At 40.1% G+C, this 12,611-nt stretch overlaps 1 protein-coding gene across 12 annotated transcripts in view; it reads right to left on the reverse strand.

Moving 5' to 3' along the window:
- CFAP20DC (CFAP20 domain containing) overlaps positions 1 to 10,882 on the reverse strand; it is a 327,011-nt gene extending 316,129 nt beyond the window's left edge. For all 12 annotated transcript variants that reach the window (XR_008624756.1, XR_008624757.2, XR_008624755.1 and 9 more), the window contains exons 1-3: positions 6,148 to 10,882; positions 3,709 to 3,798; positions 2,773 to 2,866 (exon numbers count right to left, since the gene is read on the reverse strand). Coding sequence is in view for 9 of the 12 variants with exons in the window: in XM_063602785.1 (XP_063458855.1) it covers positions 2,773 to 2,866; positions 3,709 to 3,798; positions 6,148 to 6,168 (205 nt within the window). In the remaining 3 variants the exon portion in view is untranslated. The remainder of the gene's footprint in view (positions 1 to 2,772; positions 2,867 to 3,708; positions 3,799 to 6,147) is intronic.
- Positions 10,883 to 12,611: the final 1,729 nt, after the last annotated feature.

The raw sequence follows: 12,611 nt of genomic DNA on the forward strand, positions 1-12,611 counted from the left end.
AGATCAAAGTCACTGAGGGGTTTTAAACAGAGGAAGTCATGACAAGATAAAAATGATACCAAAGTGGGGGCTTGAGGAGGCCTGGGGAAACCTCATAAAGGTGACCTCATCCTCCAGAGCAGCTGAAATGCAGAACAATGCCAGGCTTCAGGGATGCTACTCCCCCGAGACACATCATTTGATTCAGATGCCACAGGCAGAGAAAACAATGGTTTCAAACATGAGCCTCCAACAGAAAGCTCTGAAGAAGACCCTCCAAATGACATATGTTTATGTGTGATAGAGCTGCTTCTCATATGGGCAACTCTATATAATGTGTTCCAGAGTGAAGAGCAGCAGGGATTTATTTATTTAGCTGGTGAAGGGTTTACTCAAGTCTCATTATCAAGGCCAGCTGGTTACAATGAAAAATTATGACCCAAATTGTCATAGTTTCATAGTATGGCAAATTTAACAAACTTATTGAACACCAACCATGTACCAGGCACTGAGTTAAGGGTACAAAGAAGATGATTCAGGAAGATCCCTGCCCTAGAGAAGTGCACAATTCTGATAAGTAATATCACAATTTCCTTTATTTTATGTGTTTGAGATCCTCAAATACAAGTTAAATCAGAAATATTATTTTTTAAAACGAAAAACATACTTAATTTCATTACTAAACTTTCTTCCTAAGTAGTACCTAATACAGACAGAAACACAAATAGGGTACCTAATGTCAAGTTTGCATAAATAAAGTGGATGTTTACTCTTAAAATAGGAATACATAACGGTAATTGAATTTAGAAATGTTAATTAAAAGCCAATTATCTATTCAAGGCATGTCATTCAATTTAAATTTAACCATACAAACTTCACATAGAAGGTCATTTTACACAAGTAAAAATAGCTATAACTTTCTGTTATCAAAAATTCCAAATAACCTTAAAGGCATCAGTGCAGGGCAGACTATATAAACTGTTTCATTTGTTACAGTGCTACACATGATATAGAAAATCCAGATTAACTTTTAATTATAAGGCATTGTACAAGAAATACATTAAAAGATTTTTCTGTTTTTTTACAATTAAAATGATCATCTTTCCATTTAAAAAAGTAATTATGACACATTAAACTTGGTTTATTTCTTAAAAAAAAAACTTCAGATAAAAATGGAAAAGCAGAGCTTGTATTTAATCATTCAGTCTTTAGTAGAGGAGGACTCTATCTCAGAATCAAATGAGAAAGGTTACTAAAAGTGATTGATTTTATTAATAAGGTAACCATGTGCATAGATACTGAGGGCATTAAATGAAAATACAGGTGGGCTTTATAAGTTAAGAAAAAAACAAAAGAACTAACACTGGCTTAGAACAAAGTCATATTCCTGAAAGTCAAATGTATCTACATGTCTTACAAAACCAATATCCTTAAAAAGATGTCCTGTGCCTCTTGCAAGAAGATGAAACCACAGTTTCAGACAGGTTTCCCTGGATCATCTTAGTTCACCTCATTTATAAGTACAAATATATATGGAAATGCAAAAAACCTCCTATTACAGACACACACACACACACACATGCAGAAACTATTAGGAAAGCATAATCTTTAAGTGGCAATAAATTAAAAACTATCTTTAATGATGATTATCTCTTCTTTTTTTTTCCAGTCTCTTTCGTAGTTTAGAAAGAAACACTGGCAAACCACTTTAAAATAAATCATCTTTCACTTATAACTTCTATGGCTAGTTTATGTCTTAGAAATCTAAAATATGCATGTAGTAGCTTGAAATGGCACATAAAGCACAGAACGTATATAAGTTTAGAAAACTGAATTAAAATGATAAAATCAGGTACCAACGACAGGTCTTTTTATAGAGCTTCATGCATGGTAGGTATTCGATAAATGTTCTAATGAATGAAAGAAGGAATAAGTAAATGATGAATGTAAAAAAAAAACTTTATATTTGCTAAATCACCTGAAATTTATATTTAAAACATAGGACGTAGTTGATGAAAAATCTAGTTAATCATTCTGATAAATCATATTCCTTAAATCAATCAGTTTACTCAAGGTCTAATTTAGTAGCAGAGCCTTGAATTGTAACCCTGTCTCTGCTAATAACTGGGCTTCTGATAAATCTGCGTTATCTCTCAGGGTTTCTTCTGCTTTGAAATGCTGATCTTACTTTCTAAAGTAAACAAGAATTGAAATAGATTCTATGGGTCTTTGTTAAATCACATATTCATATATATACTTTATGATTAATATTAAAAGGTAATAAGTATATGAGTTGACATGTCACTAAATTATGCTTTATATCTTATTTCTGATACATTTTTTCTCACAAATTAATTTCTTGTAATTTAGGAATGCTGATTTTATTTCAAAGTTTAGCCCTGATGAGAAACCAACCTCAGTTTGTTCATTTGTAAAAGAGCCATTAGGAGGATTAAAAGAGTTCATAAACATTAAATGTTTACAAAGCTCCTGGCACATAGTAAGTGCTCAATAAATGCTATTATTATCATAATTAATGGCTGCCAAATACTCTTCTAAATCTTCTTTAAGCTACTACTAGATTTCTAGAAGATGGTGAGGTAGAATATATTTTTTTAAAGGCCTAGCATAGTGCCTAGCATAGTTAGTTGCCCTCTAAATTAAAAAAAAAAATTCTATCATCTTACATAAACAGATGTCAGTAGAAGTCATACTAATGTGCCTGTTTATGAGACATAAAAGCAGAACTCTGAGTACAAAATGTTAAGTTTCAATATTAAAAATATTACTTACGGCTTTGCTTATTCTCCTTTGGTAACTGAATTTTGTTTGTTTGGCTGCTGCCTTCCAGGACAAACACAAAACTTTTAACTTCTTTATCAAACTCCTATAGAACAAAATGAAAACAGTAGTTATCACAGGATATTTTATTTGGCTTCTACTGTAAAATTGAAACTTCAGATCTACAGGGAAAAAAAAATCCCATATTCAAATAACTTAAAAGCAGGCTCAGGCCTTAGTACTTTTATTCCAAGACTTGCTGGGAACTAGAATATGGAGGCATGGTGAAAGGACAAAGAGCAAGGGCATTCAAGGTGTGGACTGGAAAGTGACTGAAATTATGGATGATGGATTCTGGGCTGGAGAGAAAAGGGAGACAAATAAAATTAATTAATTAATTAATTAAATCAATAAATAAAGCAAAACAAAACACAGGAAAAGTAGAACAGTCAATGGCCTAAAGTTCCCAATGAAGTTGAAGAAGAGAGTGGAGTAATTGAGCAAGCGACCTTAAGAATAAAGATTGGGATCAGAAAGGGACATTTTAATGTCTCAGTAACTTCAGAGGTCCTATAGTTTGTGGTGACAGGGAGCAGGGTAAGACAGTAGGGATGAATGCTGAAGTAGAGCGGAAGAGGTTGTTAAAGATGAAGAAATCAAGAAACTGAGAAGCCCAGGACTAGGAGAGATTTTTCTTACAGATACTGAAGTCATCTAAAATGATATACAGCAGGGCATGGAGTACATAGAAGGGTTATGACCTGTGTGCCAAAGTCTTAGACAACTGAAGAGTGGTGTCCAGGACAGCTGCAGCCAACAATGTCATGAAAGGGTTTTGGAGTGAAAGAACAGGAAAAACAGCTCTGAAATTTGATCACGCCCTTTCTTCTATAAGCTTCACTCACATTTCTTCCCCTGATTTATGTGGCTCTAATTTCTAATACTTACTTTCCAAATCACAGATGGACTACCAAGGATCTTCCATTTTGCTCCAGGATTTTTTCCTTGAGCACTGAAAATTTCAACAAATGCACCTCCCTAGAAAATGAAAATAAAATATTAAAAGACAATGCTAACGAGGAAGTATTATCCACCACATAGTCTATAACCAGTGTTCCTGGCATCTGTCAGTTAAGCTGATCTGGGATGAAACATTCTCCCTGTTATTACTCCTACTTTATACCTTGATTGTATCTAAACCACAACCATTCTGATTTGCGTCACCTTGGATTAATGGTTTAAAGAATCTGTTTTTAAAGCATGACAAACATTAAATCAATTGTGCCATACAAACCCTACAGTATCTCAGTGGGGGACTCGCTCACTTGACACATACAGATCATTCTTGCAAAACATTTTATGTTTTACAGACTGTGTTTTGCAACCACACAAAAGGGTTTAAACGCAATTCTTGAATCAGGCCAATACATTCAGGTAGTTATCTCCAAATACAAGCTTTCTAGTCATACTGACTGAGGCTCCAACACTGGCTTTTTAACTATCTGAACTTGGAGTTACTTAACTTCTTGATTCTCCATCTGTAAAATGGGTTGTTGGATTACATAAACTACTAAACATTAAACCTTGAGCACAATACTCAGCTCACAGCAGGGGCTCAACAGCACCATCAAAGTTTATTCAAAAAATGGGAAGGGAAATTAAACAGTTTAGTACTGGTCAATAAAAAGGCCTGGGAGGGATTTGGAAATTCCTATTTTGAGCATTCCTACAAGATATTTTTACGTATGTAATACAAATTAATGTGAAGATCTATAAAATCTGTATAAGAGAAATCAAATATTGTGTCTACAGACAGCCTACTGGTTCCCCATTGTAAACATGAGAACATGGAAGGACACACTTATGTAAGCACACTGAAGATATTACTGAATGTCCATAAGCTTTAATTATTTAAGAAAGGGGAATTAAATAAGATAATTATCTCTAAGGAAGAATTTATTGCAAAAAATGAGAATCCGATATGAGGATTAAATACGGTTTGAATTATAAACAATATGTGAGCAAATCTAATTTCTGTAAGGAATTTCCAGCTTTTAATTTTTCTCAGTAATATAAAGATATTTTTGCCTCTGAGTTATAACACACGATCACTTGGAGGTAAGACATTTAATGTCTTCTTCCTTAGGCAGTATTACGTGCAAACTGTATATGGGATAGAATTACTATAGCTTGTGAGGGCAGGTCATATTTCACTATGAATTTAAATTTGAGACAGCTAGTTGTTTTAAAAGACAAAAGCCCTCATACTTGGTGAGACGGCAAACTCTCCCTGCTGCTTTTTGCTTTCCCATGTCCTCCAAGTTTCCTGTAGTGGGCACATGTTTTTTTGATAATATATTATTACCTATAAGAAGTGAGACAAACTCTCTAAAAGTGTTCTAGCCCAATTAGTGATAACGAATGAGACAGAAGAAAGAGAACTGCAGACTACTCCGAGAGCACTCATAATGAGGCAAGTAGTGTTAGGTGAATGAAAAGGCAGAAGCAATAAAGAGGTGGAGACGGGTAGAGAACTGATTAGATACAGTAACAAACGTTCATCAGAACAGCAGGACTAGCATGGTAAACAGACTGTAAACAAGGAGTGTAACCTCTTGCAAAGGCGAGGAGAGGAGACCAGGAAGGGAGGTGTCCAGTGAGGTGAGGAAAGCAGGTCGAGACACTCTAGGATACTCAAAGTGACTGAGGACGACCCAGAAGCAGTGTTTCTCCAAGTGTGATCCTTGGACCCCCTGCATAGGAATCACTTGGGGGAAGTAGTTAAAAAGCTAAATCAAGTGACCCCCATCCAGAGATTCGGATTCACCAGATCTGGTCAGGAAATCTGCATGTTTACAAGCACCCCAAGAAAGCCTGATGTACTCCAACGTCTGAGATTCACTGACTCCCAGTTCTGGAAAAATAAAACAGCACATAGCCAAAGTGCTTATTTTCTTTCTTGATGTAACAATGCATGCATTCACTCATTCACTCTTCTAAATCGCTTCTGAGATACCAGTGTTGCATGAATACTGAGTCTCCAAAGAGCTTTGTTAAAACTCAAGATTTCTGGGCCCTGCCCTCAAGATTCTGATTCAGGAGGTTTCAGTGGGGCTTAAGATCTCCATTTTAGGTAGAATCACAGACAATTAATTCATCTTAAGAAACACTGAGTTGGAGAGTGAACAAAAGCCAAATCATACGCCTAGACATTGGTAACTTTTTCCTTCTCTCTGGGTCAACAGCATTCACCCATTAATTCTGTCTTACCCCTGAAAAAGACCTTATTATGGGGATAGAGGGTGCACTTTATCCTCACCCCGATCACGGACTACCTCACCCAAGAGGAGAAAGGTATAGACAGGTTGGAGAACCGTTTCGGGTTACCTGGTACTCATTTTTGAACATTCCCGCAGGGGGCCCAGGGCTTGGGGGGCACAGAGTTCAGGGTTTCCAGCGAGTGGCGTGACCCTGACGGCTGGAAATCGGCTGGCGGGAACCCAGGAGCCCGACGGGTGGGAAAGGGCTTCGTGCTTGGCCCAGACTTGGGCAGGCTCTTCTCAGCCTCTCCGGCCCCTGGTCAGCTCCGTCTCCCGCCCTCGATCAGCACCATTGCGGCTCCAGCCTCCGCGGTGCCCGGGTCTGGGGAGGGCGCAGCTGCCTGGACGGACTCCGGGCCGTCCCTGGGGAGTGATTGTGCGTGTAACCTACGTGACGGGGCGCCCAGTCGCGGAGCCACAGACAACCGCCCGCTGGCCTAGGAAAAGCAGGCGCGCTCCCGCTGCCGCCCCACCCCAGAATTAAACCGCGAAAGAGCAGCGCCGAGCGCCACCGGCGTTCCGGCCGCGCCCATTGGTTCCCACTGGGCGCCTGCGCGTTGCGCTCTCTAGGCTTCTCGCCGACGGGCACTGGAGGATACGCGGTGACGTAGCGTTGCCCAGGTAACCGCGGGACTCCTGGAGAAATGGTGGGCGGTCCAAACGGTGAGCAGCACGCTCCTTACTTAGGTCATGACCTCTGCCGACTAAAAAGGCTAAACTCAGCGTGGATTAGGGCTATACCAGGTACTGGACTCTTCTAGAGTACTCTCACATCGGTTTGGTCTCTCCTCGTGGTAAACAGATAACTGGTAGGTTCCTGAGGGATACAGTCATGGACTCATGGAACCCTCACGCGGCCTTTGCTTAGAAGGTTCCCAAATTTGGGTTCGTTGAGGCAGTAAGAGGGTCTGCTGGACCCTTTCATTGTTTCAGAAGACCCTAGGAAGCCAAGATTTTTTTGTAGAAAATAATAACTTATTGAGACTAGCACTCGCTTAAGTGTAACTATTAAGTTACTTTATTTAGTTTCTAGATCAGAGCCACTTCTTACATGGAAGGTACTATTGCCAATTTTTGGCTAAGGAGCTGTGGCTCGGAAAGGTTAAATGGCTTGGCCAAAGTCATATGGCACTGAGAGGTGACAGCGTGCTGGCAGTCCTCAGAGCCCTTGCTTGCTCTCGGCACCTCCCCTGCCTGGGCTCCCACTTTGGCGGCATTTGAGGAGCCCTTCAGCCCCCCACTGCACTGTGGGAGCCCCTTTCTGGGTTGGCCAAGGCTGGAGCCCACTCCCTCAGCTTGCAGGGAGGTGTGGAGGGAGAGGCTCGAGCGGGAACCGGGGCTGCGTGCCGCGCTTGCAGGCCAGCTGGAGTTCCGGGTGGGCGTGGGCTTGGCAGGCCCCGCACTCGGAGCAGCCAGCCAGCCCTGCTGGCCCCGGGCAATGAGGGACTTAGCACCCGGGCCAGTGGCTGCAGAGGGTCTACTGGGTCCCCCAGCGTGCTGGCCCACCGGCACTGTGCTCGATTTCTCGCCAGGCCTTAGCTGCCTTCCCGCGGAGCAGGGCTCGGAACCTGCAGCCCGCCATGCCTGAGCCTCCCACCCACTCCGTGTGTTCCTGTGCAGCCCGAGCCTCCCCGATGAGCGCCGCCCCCTGCTCCACGGCACCCAGTCCCATCGACCACCCAAGGGCTGAGGAGTGTGAGCGCACGGTGCGGGACTGGCAGGCAGCTCCACCTGCGGCCCCAGTGCGGGATCCACTAGGTGAAGCCAGCTGGGCTCCTGAGTCTGGTGGGGACGTGGAGAGTCTTTATGTCTAGCTCAGGGATTGTAAATAACCAATCAGCACCCTGTGTTTAGCTCAAGGTTTGTGAGTGCACCAATTGACACTCTGTGTCCAGCTGCTCTGGTGGGGCCTTGGAGAACCTGTGTGTCCAAACTCTGTATCCAGCTAATCTGTTGGGGACGTGGAGAACCTTTGTGCCTAGCTCAGGGATTGTAAACACACCAATCAGCGCCCTGACAAAACAGGCCACTGGGCTCTACCAATCAGCAGGATGTGGGTGGGGCCAGATAAGAGAATAAAAGCAGGCTGCCCGAGCCAGCATTGGCAACTAGCTGGGGGTCCCCTTCCACACTGTGGAAGCTTTGTTCTTTCACTCTTTGCAATAAATCTTGCTACTGCTCACTCTTTGGGTCCACACTGCTTTTATGAGCTGTAACACTCACCGCGAAGATCTGCAGCTTCTCTCCTGAAGCCAGCGAGACCACGAGCCCACCAGGAGGAACAAACAACTCCAGACGTGCTGCCTTAAGAGCTGTAACACTCACCGCGAAGGTCTGCAGTTTCACTCCTGAGCCAGCGAGACCACGAACCCACCAGAAGGAAGAAACTCCGAACACATCCAAACATCAGAAGGAACAAACTCCAGACACGCCACCTTAAGAGCTGTAACACTCACCGCGAGGGTCCGCGGCTTCATTCGTGAAGTCAGTGAGACCAAGAACCCACCGATTCCGGACACAGCACCAGTTAGGAACTCTTATCTGATGCTGCACTCATGGTTGAGTTAGGTCAATGGCATAGGTTAATGCTAATCAGGTACCACTCATAAAATTCCTGCTATAGGCTGAGTGGCTCACAGGTTCACAATTCTGTGAGGTAAGGGTTAGTCTCCTTTCATTTGAGAAGACTGAGATTCAGAGTCAATTAGGAATTTACTCAAGGATGCAATATTGAGTTTCATTTATGTTTGAGTCTAAAGCCCAGAATCATTCCACTTCACCCAAAAACCTCAAACATTTATTGTCGTATCATATGCCAACTATTATGGATTATGTAAGGGACGCGAAAATAAATGCTATTTGGACCTGCTCCTTATCAAGGATAAGAAGAGCAGATAAGGAACAAACCTTCTTGAACATTCTAAGCCAAATAATAGATGGAAAGGAAATAGAGGTAGGGGCCATGGCACAGCTATACATTGCAGTATAGTGTCTAGAACCCAAAATTCCTGATTTCTAGACCGGCAAACTTAGTTCAACAGCAGTTTCTTGTAAGGCTCTGTGCTGGAGGCTTTGACAATTGTGATCAATAGACATGGTCTCTGTCTTACAAGACTTATCTGTGGGGGACATTTATCCACTAATTCTTTTTAACAGATAGTTTCTAGGAACATAAGATATTTCAAATACTATGCTAAGAGACTGGGTGTGCAGTGAATGGCCCTACCTTCATGGAGCTGTAAGGGGAGTGAGACAGATGATAAATAAAATAGCAAATAATTACAACTTGTGATAAATATCATGAATTCAATCACAGGGAGTAACATTGGGCGGGTATATTAGTTTCCTGTGGCTGCTCTAACATTACCTCAAAAGGAGTAGCTTAAAACAACAGAAATTTATTCTCTCATAGTTCTGGAGGCCAGAAGTCCAAAATCAAAGTATCAGTAGGGCCACACTCCCCCTAGTGGCTTTAGAGGAGGATCCATTCTTTGCCTCATCCAGCTTCTGGTAGCTGTTGGCACCCCTTGAATTGTGGCTTCATTTGGAGGCCAGAAGTCCAAAATCAAAGTGTCAGTAGGGCCATACTCCTCTAGCGGCTTTAGAGGACAATCCATTCTTTGCCTCGTCAGCTTTTGGCAGCTGTTGGCACCCCTTGAATTGTGGCTCCATTTCTCCAGTCTCTGTCTCACCTGCGTGGTCACATTGTCTTCTCTTCTGTGTGTGTTTTCCCTGTGTGTCTCTTATAAAGAGGTTGTAATAGTATTTAGGGCCAACTTTGATAATCCAAGGCAATCTCTTTATTTCAAGATAATTTAATCACATCTCCAAAGACCAATTTTTCCAAATAAGGAAACATTTACATGCTCCAGGGGGTTGATGTGAATATCTTCTTTGGGCAGCTGTTAATAATAAGGATGGCAAAAGGTATAATGAAAATCTGGGAAGAATCTAGGGGACATCTTAAGGCTTCTAACAATCTACTTGGGTCTCTGAAAAGGGTCTTTTGACACCATAGTTGAAGTGAAATCCACAACTTTGCCCTACTTTATTTTTTTCTTCCTCTTATGATTACATGAGTTAATTAATATGTTTATCATTTATCTACAACTAAAAGGGTGAATTAATAACCTCAATTTGTCAATGAAAAAATGAGCTACAGAATTGAAAATGAATAATTACAGTGAATCAATAAGTCTTATTACTCAGGTGTTTTTGGTTTTGATCACCTGTTTATTCAACTTAAGACTAGAAGGAAACAGTGTCCATTTATTTCAGTGTCCTCACTTTCTAAAGAGAAAGTAATAGTCCAAAGCCAAACATTGTCATCTGACCGTCCTAATTTCTAACAAGTTCAGGAGACTCAGAGTTGGATTTTCATTAGCAAGTATGATATACTGCTTGTCCAGGAAATGGGCAAATCTGAAAGCTGCCCAAGTTTATCAATGGTATTTTGCCTATGGTGAGAGCCACCATTAACAATGACAATGGTAGCAATAAAGCAAAAATAAGAATGTGCAGTACTTTAACAGTATGAATTCAAAATCAGAGAAAGGTGGAAATCCAACTTTACAATAGCAAGTACTCCTCAATTTGATTGAATGCAAGCTATGAACAAAAACTTGGATTTGACTATGACTTCAAGGATATCTAGCAGAATTCTGAAAAAAAGAAAAAAAAATAAAAAAGCCAGCCTGCCCAAACAACTTGGCTTAAACCAAGTTATTTATGTTCATTATAAAAGATAAACCAAGTTATTTATGTTCCCTATAAAAGACAGTGAAACAATTTCTTTAATTGCTACAATTTTTTAAGAAGTTGGTACATTTAGTAATTGCGTTAAATTGCTTAACTTAATTTGACAACTTTAAGATTAGTCACTTTACAAGCTGTAAAGTGTTTGTCTTTGTTCTACAAAGAAAGTGATTTGAAAAAAATAATTTGTTGGTATATTAATATTAAAGGATATTGGATAGTATTTAAAATGGAATAGACTAGAAACAGTTTTTAAAGGGTGGCAGTCTTCGTATGCCAATATAGCCATTCCACTTAGATGAGTATGATTATCAATTTGACAAGAAATAATATCTTTTGAACTAAGAATGTACTGTATTTACCACAATATTGTTGTAGTTTATATTTTGATTACAGTACATAATCTAATTATTTGGCTAATGGGAAGAAATAAGATATCTGTTTCATGAGAATTTGCTACACAGTAATCTAGAAATGTTTAATACTTGAAGGGTTAATTTTTTATACATTATGGAATAGCTTTATGAATGATAATGTTGAGTTGATAGGAAAGTTTTGAAACTGGGCCTATTTTATAGTTTTAAGCAAGAAAAATTAATGATACCAAAGTTATTCATTTGACAGTTGATTTGAAAATAGTAGTGTCTTCTTTTTTCCAGAAAGTATGGAATGGTGAAAGTTTTTGAGGGCTTTACTGTTTTTAGATTTTCTCCTCAAATGGGTTTTTCCCCCTTCTCAGGTCCATGAGATCCTATGGGGACTATTTCTTGCCTGTACCTATAGATGACCAAGTACTTCAAAAGTCATGCATCATTTTAAAATTTCCAAAACCAGCTACCACTTGAAAGCTTTCTCAGGAAAACAAGACAAAACAAAAAAACTATCCCAGTAGTTTGATAATTAGGTATGAATACTTTCCTAAATAAAGTAGCTTTACATAGCAAGCACTTAGGTTTAGAAAAACGACCGTTTGCCAAATGCATCTTTGAAAGGAATACATTTATTGAGTGGATATTTAGTATTAATTTGTTTTACAATGACATAAATGATCAAGGTTTTTAACAGAAAAGTTAGATCTAAGTAGCAAGTTTTTCTTGGATAACTTTCTGTAACCTAAAGCCAGTTAGTGTTGATTTGTGATAAAAGGGCTGTAGAAAACTAGATGTTTACATGAGAAAGAATGAAATTGGACTCTTGCTTTACTTTTTAAATGCATATACATGAATTAACTCAAAATGAATCAAAGACATAAGACCTAAAATTATAAAACTCTTATAAGAAAACATAAGGGGAAAACTTAATGACATTGGACTTGGCATTGATTTCTTAACAACCTAGAGTAGATCCAGCTGCATCTAGAGATCAGAAACATCATCAGGTTTCCTTTCTCCACGCTGCTTCCTCTAGGTTGCCTCAGTCGTTAGGCTGGCTCTCTTTAGGTTTACAAAATGGCTATAGCATTCTCAATTTTACATTCTGATATCGCTAAATAGAGCATTTGGGGCTAAAGTCCTGAAGTTCACCTTCATTTGGATCAGTTCAGGGGATATGCCTATCTCTGAAATAAACACTTTGGTCAGATAAATAAGCTTAAGGCTAGATTAAGTGCTTATTCTTAAACCAGTCCCGGCAAGCAAGGAGATGAGATATATTGATTGGCTGGGAATGGGGTACCACCCAAACATGTAACTAGGAATGGGGAAGGATTGTTTCCCAAAGGAAACTCTGGGTCCTCTTCTAGGGAAGGAGGAAGATGGATATTGGGCAGCCAAAAGG

This window comes from Pan paniscus, chromosome 2, assembly GCF_029289425.2.
Source record: "Pan paniscus chromosome 2, NHGRI_mPanPan1-v2.0_pri, whole genome shotgun sequence".
Taxonomy (NCBI): domain Eukaryota; kingdom Metazoa; phylum Chordata; class Mammalia; order Primates; family Hominidae; genus Pan; species Pan paniscus.